This window comes from Xiphophorus maculatus, chromosome 14 (assembly GCF_002775205.1).
Source record: "Xiphophorus maculatus strain JP 163 A chromosome 14, X_maculatus-5.0-male, whole genome shotgun sequence".
Taxonomy (NCBI): domain Eukaryota; kingdom Metazoa; phylum Chordata; class Actinopteri; order Cyprinodontiformes; family Poeciliidae; genus Xiphophorus; species Xiphophorus maculatus.
This window is the reverse complement of record NC_036456.1, coordinates 10,618,796-10,633,539: the sequence shown is the minus strand read 5'-3', so window position 1 is coordinate 10,633,539 and position 14,744 is coordinate 10,618,796. Positions and strand designations below refer to the sequence as shown.

The following is a 14,744-nucleotide window of genomic DNA, read 5'->3' as shown; positions in this document are numbered from 1 at the left end:
CAGGTTCTCCTCTCCTGTAAAAACACACACAAGAAAGTTATAAAATAGATTTTTTACAAATATTACACATATTCTGTAATCAAGATGAATCCCTACATTTTTTGGAGAGTTGTTTGTTTGAACAGTGGTAAGAAGTGAAAGTAAAAAATATGCAGAGGAGACAAAATTATTTCCAAACTCAAATCAAAAGCTAATTTTAAAGGTCATAAAAAAGATCAGATAGCAAGTTTTTTAAACCTTCGTATTGTTGTCGTAGCAGGTGTTTACACGTATCTGGACGCTAAAAGTTTAATATTTTACCATAATTAATCTGGATCTTCATTCTCAAAAGTATCAAGTTGCTGATGTAAAATGTTACTTCTACCATTTTTTCTTTGTATTGATTCCTGAGGACCAACAGAGTCCAGATGGTGACATTATCAGTGACTCAGCATATTTTACTTTACGTCTCCAACATTACCTAAAAAAACACCTGCCAGATAGTTTTGGACTTTTGACTATAGAAAATAGGTTTAGTAAATTACGCATAATGCAGATGCACTTTAAACACATCAGTTGGATTATTTATTTATTTATATATTTATTTATTTATTTATCTGAAACAATCCAGTATTAATGGTAGAGTTAATAGTGAGCTCTACCAGTACAGCACTGATAAGCCAGTAAGGGAAACCATGCACCACGAGTCACCATGAAATTTACTTTCAATTTTGATTTGCAAGCAACGTTTGGTCTCGGAAAACATGTTTGTTGTTTAAGGGTCAGGTCTGAATTGGCTAAACGTATTCTCCCTTAACAACCTACTTTATTTTACAAAAACGAGCATTAATCTGTTTCCATGGCCACATAACCGAAAGCTGATAAAGTTAAAAAGAAGTAGCTAACGACCTGCTGGCAGACAGATAGACGTAAAGAAAATACACCAGATATATTGAACAGTTTACCGCCTCCTAAATTAATTCTGCCATCACCGAGTCAAGTTGCCTTTTGAGCCTCTCTTAGTTACCTGCGGTCTGAGGAAGTTTCTCCGCGATCTTTTCCTTCAGCTGTCGCACCGTCATTTTCTGCATCTGCTCCTCGGTGTTGCAAAGGTCAATCATCAGCTTCTCTCCTCTCAGCCCATGAACCACGACCTGGTAGATTTTCCCCATCTTCCCGCAATCTGCGCTGCGCTCCTGTCTGGCGCTCTGTCCCAACAGCTGACAGAAATGCTGGCAAACAGCAACAGGATCTGACGTCAGACCAGTCTTTACTTTCTATTTTCTGTTTTACACAACGCAGGGCTCTTGCTGTTCTTATTCTTTCAGTTTTAATTATCTTATCTCACATGACCTGCTAATTTCAACAAGTTGTTTTTTAGATGGTGTATTTTGAGAAGCACATTCAACACAGTGCTGCGCTGTTTTACCTCCTATATATTTGTATTGCTTTAGATGATAATAACAACTGAATAAATGAAATACGTGCATCTGAGCAGTGGGAAAAAAGAAGCTACAGGAAATTTTATACTCATATACTGATTGCGTTATCTGCAGGATGTCGAAGATTTTATAGGAACGATTAATTGCAGGAAATCACTTTGTTTTTTGATCATGTGACGCGTCTGTGTTGTTATTTGCAAACTCTTTACATGGTTGCTTTTCAAACTGTGAAAAAAATTGTATAGTAATTGTATTTATTATTCGTGCTGCTTTCGACTATGGTAGAGAAAAAAAGCAGCAGATACAGCAATTAAGCTCTCTGAAGGGTTTAACTAAAATCAGTGCAAAACGTAAATTAAACTCAACAATGTTAAAAATGACAAGTGAATGTAAAACTAATTCCGCCAAGAAGAGGTTTTAACTTTATTGTGTGTTTTTCTTCATCATCACTGGTTCGTCTTCATAATCAATGCCAAATAAAATGCACTAAGAAAAAAAAAACGAAATGGGAGAAACTGAAAGTAACAACAGCTATTGGCTCTGAGAGTGACGCAGCAGCAGCTGCTCCATTAGACCACATCTTTTGGCTGCAGACGGACAGAAGTTGGTTCTGGTCGAGGGACAGAGCAGGAACAAAATGACCACGCAGGGCCACGAAGAGAAAAGATACGACCGAAGAGACACGACGCTGAAGTTCGTGAACAGACCTGATGCTCTGGATCCGATGCGTAAGAACCTGAGAACTGTTGTTGTGTTGTTGTGTTGAAGTGACGTTGTTTATTTCCAAATAAATGCAAGGAACGTTTTGTTTTAGAGACATTAAAAACACTTCCATGCAAGTCAAAGGGAACATGAGGACATCATGTGACAGCTAAAAAACAAGATGATTTTTATTATTATTTTTATTATTTGAGTCTGTTCTCTTCTAGCCCCGGACGAGGGAGATCAGGGTCTCTGTGCGGAAATGTCCTGCGGTCACGCTGTCACCCCGCAGTCCCTGACTGGATGGTGTCGCAGCCTGCTGGATCAGGTACTTTCCAACAGGTTAAAGTTTACTTTTGTTTTCTCATTAGCACATGTACTGTTGAAGTGGAGATTGTGTGCAAAGATCCAGCATAAAGTCCAAGACGACACATTCAGCCCAGTTTTATGTTTTATGTTGTGGGCCATAAACTGGGCCATTTGACATTATGGCTTACTGTCAAAATAATGACTTTAATTAGACATTTTCTTGTTTTTCAACAATAATCAGTTAATATGATCCACCGTTGATTACAATGTAACCAATACAAGACAGAGTAACGCTCATATTTAATGTTATAAAGCTAAGAAACATTCATAGCAACTACAATGTCCACTAAAATGATCCAGCATTTCTTAATGCAGTGCTGTTTCTTAATTTACTTCAATCCAATTCTCTTCTCATCCTTCATATTAATTATCAAATTCAGTTCATGGTTGAAGACCAATGAAGATTTTAAACAGTAAAAACTAACAGCAAACAGCAGCAGAACTTGCTGTGAATTAGAGGCTGGTGCTGAAGTACCTACATTTAAAATCCAATTTAGCCATAATCCATAATAATAATAATAAACTTTTTAATTTTAACATGTTTCTTACTGTAACATGTTTTGCAGTTAACTAGCCAGAGACCCAAACTGAATGGACCAAAGAGATGCCCGCTCACATCGTTTTGTAGATGAGGACAGGAATGCTTTGCAAGTTCTTGACAACCAGCGCTAAAATATATTTTAATCTGAGGTGTAGATTTAAGTAGATTTCCAGTTAAATTCATCAAATACCACTAAGTACAACACAAATCAAATTTATAAACTTGCATCGTATTTAAAATCAGAGAGCTGCTCAGTGGGACTCTGAACTCTTCACTCATCAAATTCATCTTTCAGGATGTTGTGCTCTGTGACGTGTATGTAAGTGATGCTTGATAGCAAGAACATAATCCAAGTTAATGATATCGTTGTCTAAATATTGCAAAATTTCAGGGCCAGTATAAATTTAAGTGTCCAGCTCTAAAGGACGGCACCCTGCATAAGTGTGACGCTCTGTGGTCGTATCAAGAGGTGCGTCGCCTGGCCGTCCTGACCGCTGCAGAAATGCAGCATTTTGAAGAGAACATGGCCCGTCTGGCTGCGACAGAGTACTGCGACTTTAAAACAGTAAGCATCATGCGAGCTCAAGATGAATTCATGAAACAATGTTCTGCAATGCGGTAACCTCTTTCCTGTTGTTTTGTTTTCTATCCTTTTCTGCCCTGCAGTGTCCTGGCTGCAGCTCCTACATTGAGAGAGAGGACCTGACTAACCTCTGCGTTCAGTGCTTGGTGTGCACAGCAGATAAGAACGAACAGGTCCAGTTCTGCTGGCAGTGCTTGATGCCCTGGAAAGGTCCGGCTCCACGCTCTGACCGCTGTGACAATAACGGCTGCATCAACCATGACCTGGAGCTGCTCAGGACCTGCAAGACCACATCCTTCCTCGAGGTGGTCGGGGTTGTGGGCTGTCCCTCCATCCGGGCCTGTCCCACCTGTGGACATAAGGTGGAGCACGACAAGACGGGCTGCAAGAACATCATCTGTCCTCGCTGCCAGGTGGAGTTCTGCTTCGTGTGTCTGGAGCTGACTCCTGAGTGTCTGGAGACCAGCGACTACTTCAGCCCCTGCAGTGCTGGTGTGGCTCCCAGACAGACATCCATACCTGTGTGGCACAGAAACTAAAAGTAGTTATTTCTTGACAAAGTTAAGTTGTTTTTTGTTTGTTTTTAACCTTATAAGTTGCTTTCCAAATATGTAGGCAACCTGACTTTGTAAAACAAATAAAGTTCCTATTAAACAGATTTTGTTCATGCCTGGTCTGTGATGAGTGAAGTTGGGTGTAAAACTAACTTTTAAGCAGGCAGGGCCCAGAAGTTATTATTCATAATGATGAAAGGTTCTTATAATTACAGATAAGTTTCATTGTTTTATTAGTGCTCACCATAAATAGTCTCAAGTAGTTTAATGTGTTTGTTTATCATTTACACATCTACAGTATTAAATGATGATGATGTGCTGAACTCTGTTATTTAAAGCAACAATTCCTCTGACTGGCAAACATTTTAATCTCCACATATGAGAGAAGATTCTCACCTTCTGTTTCATTTTGACTCCAGTGGTGGACTGGATCCAGTTGACCTGGTTTGACCTTTACTGGGATGATATAAGCACCGAACACCAGCGAGTCCTTTCTAAGACAATCCTGATGTGTTTTGATTTGTGAATGATCTTTCTCACTTCAGACTGACGGACATCACACAGTTTGAACTGGTTTAACTCTTCAGGTAACAATTGCTTTTCTAAGTGTTTTTTAATTCTGGCACTAAATCAACACCGTGGTGCGAATCACAGTGGATTGATGAGAAGACATTAGTCACTCAATAATAAAGTTAATAAAGTTTGTTCTTTAATAAAAAGATTATCCCATGATGATGGATGAATCCTTCAATGAACAGCAAATAAACATTTTCTTCCAGTTGTTAATGAGAAAAAGAGCCTTCATATTTCAGATTGAATTAATTTCATAAGTTGAGACAAGCTGATCTGATTTTTGAAAGCTACTGAGAGTAAATTGATTATAAATTGATTACTTCTGCATTAAATACAATGGAAGCAAAAATGATTTAAATAGTTTTGCTATTAGTGACATCTGCAGGATGTAACTGTAATTGCTGGCATTGACCTTGTAACCAGGGTGTGTTTTGTTTTCCTCTAGGACTGCTTCACCAAAAACCTCTGAAACATTGTGTTTTAATTTTATTCCCTTTTCTCTAAGTTACATTACATTAATATGAGAGTAAAACTGAAAGGATTCGACCAGGGAGCTTGATTGAATGTACATTCTGTACTTTTAAATGTGTAGAAGAAGAAACTGAAAGTAAAAGCTGCTTTACGAGTGTCGTGACAGCCTGCCGCCTCAGATTATTTTCTGGTTGAGGGGAAACACGTTTAGCAGACAAATTGGAAGAACAAAGTAGGTCTGAAATGAGCAGCTCCGATGAGGACGAGAAAGGATATGACCCCCACGACACCACGCTGAGCTTTGTGGACAGACCTGATGACCTGGACCCTCCATGTAAGGACTGAAAACTATGCTGCTGTTTTAACAGCATTTGTTATATTTATGTATTTGCTTCTCAATGATTTGTAAAGCAGGGGTAGTCAAATTTTACTTGTACTTTTTTCAGTATAATGTCCACCATTACACTGTCCAACTGTCTGTCCTATTAGTCAGCGATGATGATGAAGACCAGGGTCTTCGAGCTGAAATGTCCTGCGGTCACGCTGTCACTCCACAATCTCTGACTGGCTGGTGTCGCAGCCTGCTGGATCAGGTACTGAATTACATCACACACATTTTATATGCAACATTTTATTTCTTTGGTCATTTCCTTTCATTGTTATACCTTCTAACATGCTTTTATTTTGAAATTTAAACAGTTCCAATGCACAACTAAAGACATTGTACATAAGAGGAGAACATTTGAAATCAAATTTAGTCCAAGCAGTGGGATTCATTAACAACATTGTTGTTTTTAAAGGCTCTATAGTTGCAAGGAAATAAAAGGATAATTATAGAATGAATTTCATTTCATTTGGTGTCGGCTTGTTCTCCATCTGTGTCCATCTGGGTTGGATCCTTCATGCAGCCGTGATGCATTTAGGTGAACAGTCCTCATGTATTGGTGTATATTTGAGTTTAAGACGGGAAGACATACTGTAGTTGTCAGCCTTTCTTGAAGGTGTCATGTTTTTAATTTTGTAGTACATTTTCATTTCTTTGTCTTCTTGTAAAAAAGGCACCAGGTGTCAATGGCTGCAAACAGGTTCAGGTGTTGACCAAAACATCAGAGTCCTCAGTAGACTGGAGGCTTTTTGACCTGCTTTCCTAAAAACAGACATTAGCTCAGTATTTTAAAAAAAGTACCTATGATGTGTGTAAAATTGGACAATGACATAAACCCACCCACCCAGGGTTTAACCCATTTGTTCAGACACCAAACCAAGTTGTTCTGCGTCTTTATGGTTACATGTTGCATTTGATTGTTTTAGGGTCAGTACAAGTTCAGGTGTCCTGCTATAGATGAAGAGACCCAGGAGACTTGTGGTGTCGTGTGGCCGTATCGAGAGGTGCGGCGCCTGGCAGACCTGAGCGTTGAAGAGATGGAATACTTTGAAGAGACCATCGCTCGCCTGGCTGCTGCAGAGTACCAGGAGTTTAGAGAAGTAAGTGTCTCTAACTTCAGGTCAGTCTTGACTTTACCAGCTCTACTTAAACCATTATGTCTTCCTCTTGCAGTGCCCTGGGTGTAAGAGCTACATTGAGAGAGAGGAACTGACTAACCTCTGCGTTCAGTGCTTAGTTTGCTCTGCAGACCAGAAGAAACAGGTCCAGTTCTGCTGGCAGTGCTTGAAGCCGTGGAAAGGTCCGGCTCCACGTTCTGATCGCTGTGGCAATGATGACTGCAAAAACCAAGACCTGGAGCTGCTCAGGACCTGCAACACCACATCCTTCCCTGAGGTCCGGGATGTCGAGGACTGTCCCTCCATCCGGGCCTGTCCCACCTGTGGACAAACAGTGGAGCACGACAAGACGGGCTGTAAGAACATCATCTGTCCTCGCTGCCAGGTGGAGTTCTGCTTCGTGTGTCTGAAGCTGACTACTGAGTGTCTGAAGACCAGCTCCTACTACATCCCCTGCAGTGACGGTGTGGCTCCCAGACAGACATCCATACCTGTGTGGCACAGGAAGTAAAACTGCAGAAACAGATGCTTCCTGTTCTTCTTACTGAAACTTGGATGAACTATTGTCAAAAATGTTGCAGTTCCTATTGTTGATGTTCATCAACTGTGAAACTTCTTTATTCTATTAAGCATCAAATGATATCTGCAACATTTTCATTCTCATGTTATATTTTACGCTGACAATAATTTCTTCTTTGACCACCCAATAAAACATAATTTTTTACTAAACATGTTTGACTGTCTCAAATATGGCGTCCATCTTAAATGGAGATTATATTTTTTAGCTACTTAATGTTGAATTTGCTTTTCTAAAATCGTTGTGTTAAAATGTTTTGGAAAATTAAAATCTGTTATATTTGAGACTCAAATTTAATAGGCTTTTTGTTGTTTTAAAGTCAATTGCAAATACACATCAATGTAAAACAGTGAAATTTGGCAGCTAAAACAACATCCTTCTTAGCAGCAGACTTTATTTATACCAATTAAGGAGGGAGTCCAAAAGCTTTCTTTATAAATTCAATAAGTGAAAAAATGTATTTCCCACCAGGAAGAATTAAATTTTATCAGTACCCAATAATTTAAATGGATCCCTCTAAGACACAATTCAATCACTTAATTTCTGTCATATCTGCAGTGGGATTCTCTTTATAGTCTCAATATATGTTCTTGAAGACAATTGTGCAAAGTCTGTCTTATTTCATGTTTCTTTTGTTTTTATTTTCATATTCTTAATTTGGGTTTTGTTTTAAAAAAAATTTCTGGTTTACCTGAACTCAGCATCTCTTTTAGCTTTAATACAATATTCAGATATTAAGTCTGTATTTGAGTCTTTTCCATACAACCCCATAAAATGTTTGCCCTCCATGGGTGATGATTGACTGCTACATACTGTTAGCCCACTGGGTGGCGCTCTGACTCACAACCCTAAATTACTATAAACTCTGTAATTCCAAGAAGAGACGAGATGTTTTTGGTCTCAACATTATTTACATCACGTGAAAGTTGGTGTTAGATAAACTAAAACTGTTTATTGTTTTAGGATCAATCTTTTTTGTGTGCTGACAGATCAGGAATATTCATTAATCTGCATTCATCAAACTGATTTAATAAACAGAAAAGTACAGAATTATTTACTTGGACTAAACCATTAATGATTGTGTCTGATGACTTGGAGGCTCCAATCAAAAGGTCCATCTTGTATCTTAATGCATGTTGGAAATGTTTCAGAGTGAAAATGAAAGTTACGTCACAGATCCTTTTATCTGTAATATAATAAACCAGACCGGCAGTCTGACAGGTTGGGTGTTGGTGAGTCTGGAAAGTACCTGGAAGTTCTTTCAGGTCATTTACCGCCACCAAGTGATCGTGACAAAGACCTTTAACAATGTATTATAAACTGGGGAATGTTTAGGGAAAACCCTGTTTATTAGGAAAGATGAAATTCATTTGAATTTTATTATTCCAGCTCTTATTTCCTGAAATGTTGACAGGATTATCTGAAGGAATCTTATTTTCTCCTTAGCTGCTGTTTTTCTCCCCAAATCCCAAGCCTGAATTAGATAACGTTTTAAAGAATTAACCTAATATTTTATATTATCTTCTCTGATAGAAAGAAATGTTGTCCTACAGGCCTATAATTTTCAAGAGTCTGTTCCTAAGTTTTTGACAACACATCCAGTATATCAACACACTCTGGCTGATGATACTTTCATACTTTCAAGTGATAAACATTATTTATATTGTTGTGTAAATTCAGGTTCAGATTAATTCAGTTACATATTTGACCCTTGACATGACTTTTGTCACCTTGTCTATTTATTTAGGATTTTATTTGACATCATGAGATGTATGTTATTATTATTATTATTATTATTGTTGTTGTTGTTGTTGTTGTTGTTGTTGTTGTTGTTGTTGTTAAACAGATCAAAGATATGCACAGTTCATATCCATAACATGCAACATTTTGTAATCACTGATTACATCATCATCATCATCAGAAAAAATTATAAGCTTATCCACCCAACCAAAGAATTATAAATTACCATATAATTTTTAATCATGCCCTGTTCAGATCTACTTCTTTATTATTGTTCATTTTTAAGCCACGCCTTAAACAAAATGAAAGCAGAATACTATAAAAGTTCCTGCTGCTCAGTTTCTTCACATTACAGCTTTAATTCCGGAGCAGAGTTTAAAGTCGTCAAAAGAAGCAGCCATGGTTTGCCAGGTCATCGTCTGTTTTGAACAGAACTTTAAAAAACCGATCAACGTGTGTAAACAAGAAGAGGAGCTCAACCACATTCTTGTGAAGTTTCTGGTAGACAAAATACAGGAGCTACGCGTTGACATAGGTAAATACACCTGCTGAGAAATTCTCACTTCAAATGCATTGAGACATAGAACAGATGGAAAGATGAAATGTAGTTTAAAAAGCCGATTTTCAGTTTTAAAATCCACAATTATCATTTATGTGAGACTTTAGATCCTATTTGTTCTAAACCGTTTTAAACAATTCAAGATATTAATGTGCGTTTTGTCTGATGGGATCACAAGAACTGTGTAATAAGTGCTGTGATTAAATCCTACATAGAGGATTTTATTTCTTTTAGGTTTCATTTTAGAAATATTTGTTTCTATTACTTAAGAAACAAAATCCACTCTTGTTTGTTTTGAACGTCGTCTTTCTGTGTTTTCGGTTTTGTTTTGCGCAAAGGTCGGTCTTTGAGATGATTTGTTTCATTTGATACTTTCAGCAGCGAGAGTAGTTACAGCGGTTGCAGCAGTTACAGCAGTGGCGATGATGTCTCTGATCTACAAAGGAAAAACCCTGCAGGAGACCCAAACGCTGGCTGAATGCGGGATCAAGCACAAGTCTGAGATCCACGCGGTGATGCGCTGCGACGGAGGACTGGAGCTGATCGTCCACGACCCTGCTCCACTCTGATCCACTCAACTCTACGCTGGACACCTGCCTCTAAATGTCCTCCTGTTTGCTGGAACAACACGAGGACGTTCTTTATAACGTCACTATAATATATTAGTGGAGTCACGAAGCTTATAATTGTGAAAAATGTAAAAAAAAAAAAAAAACAAAAAAAAAAAACGATCTGACATGTAAAGTGAAAACAAAAATGAAATCGTCCAGTCATTCTCGTGTTTTGTTGTTGGTTTCCACCCCAAAGACATTAGTAATAAAAAAATTAAAAAACTCAAAAGTCTCAAAATATGATCTCAGCATTCCCGCAGCAGGTTTTTATTCATTTATAATTATTTGCCAATATTGATTATTGTTCCTGGTGATGTATGGACATGTTTTTCGCTGAATAATTGTTCTCTTGTTAAAAAAAACTGTTTTTTTATTTAACATAGTGATATTTGACCCAATATAAATCTATTAGTCCCTTAAATGAATAATTGCTGAGGTTTTGTGATTTTTTCCCCCACGTGTAGAAAAGCCTTTAATCAATTCAGTTTCTTTGAAAACATAAATACTGTGACACATGCAAAATAGAAAAAGGTGAGAGGATATGAAAATAACTGTAAATTGCTTAATTTGAATAATTGCTATTTTCACGTTTAATTTGTCTGCATGTTTTATGCTAAAAATAAATCAAGTACCAAATATTTCGATCTGTGAATTTAGTTTCTGTGTTTGCCTGTCACTTTGTACAGAAAATTCTCCATTATAGGACAATAAAGGATATTTTATTCTATACTGATGGTAACCTGATTATCCATTCTTCTTAGTAAACTGTAAATTATTCACCAGTTAGTTTTTATGAAGTTAAGGCGGGAACATTAAAAACTATATTTATTCTTCTCACTGTCGTTCATTAGCCCTCCTGTTATGTACCGGTTCAAATTGACCTGTTTTAAAGTTTAAAAAATAAAATTTAAAAATAAAAAAAATAGCTGGAAGTATTTGTTTTGTTTTTGTTTTTTTGCATGAAACTTTTTCTATTTTTCTTAATAGGTGCACTCTACATATAAATGGAAAATGTATTTATTTTACACATTTGCACCCCCCCTCTCTACTTTTTACATAGATACTGTTCGGGTCAATTTGACCCGGAAGTCAAGTTGAAGTGCAACTCACTGTTTTCTTTACTTCACTAGGAAACTGTGAGAAAGCAGGTGTTCACACAACTTTTGACGGGAATCTTTTCTGTTCCCGTGGACAAACTCCACCCACACTGAGTGACACTCAGCAGAAGTGGAGGAAAACATAAATACTGTCTGCATGACTCGTCTTGATTTTAATCAGCGGGTCAATTTGACCCTGAACAGTATGTGTGTCTCAAGTTCAAATATAAAGATCACCCATTGAAGAAAAAAAGAGATCAATTTCAAGGAAATTATAGTTTTTTTGTGTGTCTAGGCTTTTTTCAGTGTAAATTCAATTTTTTATGTCCAATTGAGTAAATGAGCAGGTTGTCGTCGTTGATCCTTAATTTCTCAGAAATAAAAAAAACATCATTGCACAAATATTGATTGAAATGGTTAGTATTGGAGTTAATAATCAGATACAAAAATGTTTTGGGGGAATGTTTTGGGTTTCTGACCCTATTGCATGATTAAACACTCCACGGATCAAATTGACCCACGAACATTATTGCTGTACCGCAGAAACGAACATAACAGGAGGTTAAATATCATCCATCCACCTGCTCGTCTTTCCATGGAGGCGTATCTTCAGTGATCAGCTGCAAAGCGAAAGTCACATGACCCGTAAAGAGTAACCAGGCTCGAAATCGAAAGAGTTTCCTCGAATTAGACCAACTATAACATAAGTTGACTGTTTTCAGCGTCGCAGCAGAAATCAAGAGATTTTTCAAGATGAACGATCAAACTAAGCGCTACAACCTGAGCGACTCTACAATCCGATTTGTGGACGAAGAGGATCAGTTTGACTGTGAGTGGCTCGTTTCAGTTCATCAGCGCTTTAATTGTGCTTGTATTATTTTTCACTGAATTTATAATCTTGTTTAAAGCATGAACAGTTTGTATTTGAACATAGTGGAGGATCTCATTGGATGTTTCTGCAGTTCTGTGTGAAGGTTTTGATTCCCCAAGAGCCCGGATGTCCTGCGGACATGTGGTGACCCCGATGTCCCTCACAAAGTGGTGCGAGGAATTGCTCAAACAGGTGGGATATGATTCAAATATAATCTTATTCGAAATAGGAAATAGAAAAAAAGAGAAAGACAACTAGTCTTATTCTGATTTTGATGAAAAGTAATGAGGTGATCGTTTTCCTGGTGATGTTTATTTTCTACATGTATTTTCCGCAACAGAAAGGTGCTGACACAGTACTGGTTTTTTTCTTCTTTTTTTGGTTCTAGTTTTACTGCTAATTAAATGCTTTTTAAATCTAATTTTTCATAAATATGAATATCTTATTGAAGAAAATGTATCTATCCTCTCTCTCAAAACATTTTGTTTCTTTATTAGAGATGTAGATACTCGACTTCAATGTACAGAAACAGAGAATCATCAAAACAAAACCTGCGCAAATCTTTTAATTCACAATACACTCACATGTTTAGGAATGTGTCTCTAATTTCAATGCATCATTTTGCTTTCAAAAGTAAAATGTAGAATATTTTATTCTGTGTCTCACTCTTTTTAATTGAACTAAACTAAACTAAATGTTTAGTTTGTTGTTTCTGCTGCTTTTAGTTTATTTACCTTCGACAGATTCACTGTAAATTTTTTAAAGTTGACTTTTCAAAAACAAATTCTCAACTGTGAAATTTAGAGTTAAAGAGCATCTTAATACATCGCTGTATTTTCTGTGTGACAACATTTTTAACATAATATTGACAACTGGTTAAAAGGAAGTGAGGAACCTACATATTATTTAACATGTAGTGTCTTTTTATCTTTTTAATCCTGATTATTTCTGTGATTATTTAAATAAAGGGAAAATCCAGGTTTGTGTGCGGTCAGTCTGGCTGTAATGCTGAGTGGCCTTATCAGGAGGTTTGCAAAATGGCCTTGCTGACCCCTGAAGAAATGAAGAACTTTGCGACGACCATGGCCCAGAATGCTGCCGCCAGAAATCTTAACGAAAAGTTTGTAAGTATCTTATAAATGACGTAATGATAACTGCACACAGGCTTGAGTCTGACTCAAATCCCTCTGTTCCCTCTCTCATCCCCAAACACACATGACAGTGTCCGGGCTGCATGACTCCTGTGACCAGAGGGAGCAGCTCAAACCTCTATGTCTGCTGCCAAGTGTGTTCAGCAAAGACCGGACGCAGCTTTGGGTTCTGCTGGCAGTGTCTGAGGGAGTGGAAAGGTCAACAGCCTCGATCCGACCGCTGCGAAAACGACGACTGCCACAATTCTGCCCTGAAGACGCTGAGAGAATGTCCAGAAGTCCAAATTAAGGTATCAGGAGGAATCAAAGGGTGTCCGTCGGTCCGCGCCTGTCCCACCTGCGGCTCACTGCTGCAGCACACTGGGAAAGGATGCAAAAACGTTTCATGTCCCCGATGTAAGATGACGTTTTGCTTTGGCTGCCTAAAGAATGCTAATGAATGTATAACAGATGACTTTGATATTTGTGGTATTGCCCCCAGACAGACGTCTATTCCTACGTGGAATGGACGTACTAATCCACATAGGATTGGAGGTCTATTCCACCTCCATAGACGTCTAGACCGCTTCCGTTCTATAGGAATGGAAACCGATTCCTATGTGGAATACGAATAGATGTCTATTCTATTCTATGTCAATGATGTGATGTATTCATGATGATACATCACATCATGATGTGATACATGAGCTACCACTGTTTTTTATTTACCTGCTTGTTCTTGCTATTCATGTATAATCTTTAAAATCCAACTTTTGCAACAATTTGAACAATCTTTGTACTCTGCTTACTACAAAGTAGGTTCCAAATAAATCTTGTCATGTTGTAAAATGTATTATTATGAAACTACAACAGATGAAATACCCATTAAAGCAGTGGTTCCCAAAGTGTGGGGCGCGCCCCCTAAGGGGACCGCAGTGCCATTGCAGGGGGGGCGCAGGAAGCAGACTGGATGAATGAAAAAAAAAAAAAAAACAGTTACACAAAAGTGATTCACTGTAAAGATGGTTTGTAGTTTTGTTACAGCCTGAAGTGTGAAATAAACTTCAGTGGAGTTTGAAAACAAAATGTGTGTACAGGTTTATGTCTGGTTGAACGATGTGTGTGCCCAGTAGATTCTTTTTTCTTTTTGGGGGGATTCTATTGTAATTTATAGGGGGACCAGAAGAAAATCTTTAGGAACCACTGCATTAAAGGATGTCCACACAAATATGTAGCTTTTTGTGCTGTTTGATGCCTCTATTATTGTATTTGCATTAAGTAATCCTATCATATTATATTGGTCTTTTATTATTCATTAACCAATCTTTGTCATTTTATTGCATTTTTACAATAGCGCAAACTGAAAATCAGGAATTGTTGAACAAATAAAAATGTTTCTATTGTTTTGGCTATTTAAAGAGTGAAACTTTATCCAAATCATT

The 14,744-nt window shown here is 37.6% G+C and overlaps 3 protein-coding genes across 3 annotated transcripts; all 3 read left to right on the top strand.

The window, feature by feature from the left end:
* Positions 1-1,947: 1,947 nt before the first annotated feature.
* LOC102227447 (probable E3 ubiquitin-protein ligase ARI5) lies at positions 1,948-4,274 on the top strand. Its single transcript, XM_005807214.2, has 4 exons — positions 1,948-2,149; positions 2,351-2,451; positions 3,425-3,598; positions 3,700-4,274. Exons 1-4 carry the CDS (start codon positions 2,059-2,061, stop codon positions 4,153-4,155), a joined length of 822 nt encoding a protein of 273 aa, XP_005807271.1. The 5' UTR covers positions 1,948-2,058; the 3' UTR covers positions 4,156-4,274.
* An 878-nt stretch (positions 4,275-5,152) lies between these two features.
* LOC102236343 (putative E3 ubiquitin-protein ligase ARI6) lies at positions 5,153-7,446 on the top strand. The gene is made up of 4 exons (XM_005807248.2): positions 5,153-5,548; positions 5,704-5,807; positions 6,526-6,699; positions 6,773-7,446. The coding sequence occupies exons 1-4, from the start codon at positions 5,458-5,460 to the stop codon at positions 7,226-7,228; spliced, it is 825 nt and encodes a 274-aa protein (XP_005807305.1). The 5' UTR covers positions 5,153-5,457; the 3' UTR covers positions 7,229-7,446.
* A 4,517-nt stretch (positions 7,447-11,963) lies between these two features.
* LOC111611023 (uncharacterized protein DDB_G0292642-like) lies at positions 11,964-14,262 on the top strand. The gene is made up of 4 exons (XM_023346602.1): positions 11,964-12,130; positions 12,264-12,364; positions 13,141-13,296; positions 13,395-14,262. Exons 1-4 carry the CDS (start codon positions 12,055-12,057, stop codon positions 13,935-13,937), a joined length of 876 nt encoding a protein of 291 aa, XP_023202370.1. The 5' UTR covers positions 11,964-12,054; the 3' UTR covers positions 13,938-14,262.
* Positions 14,263-14,744: the final 482 nt, after the last annotated feature.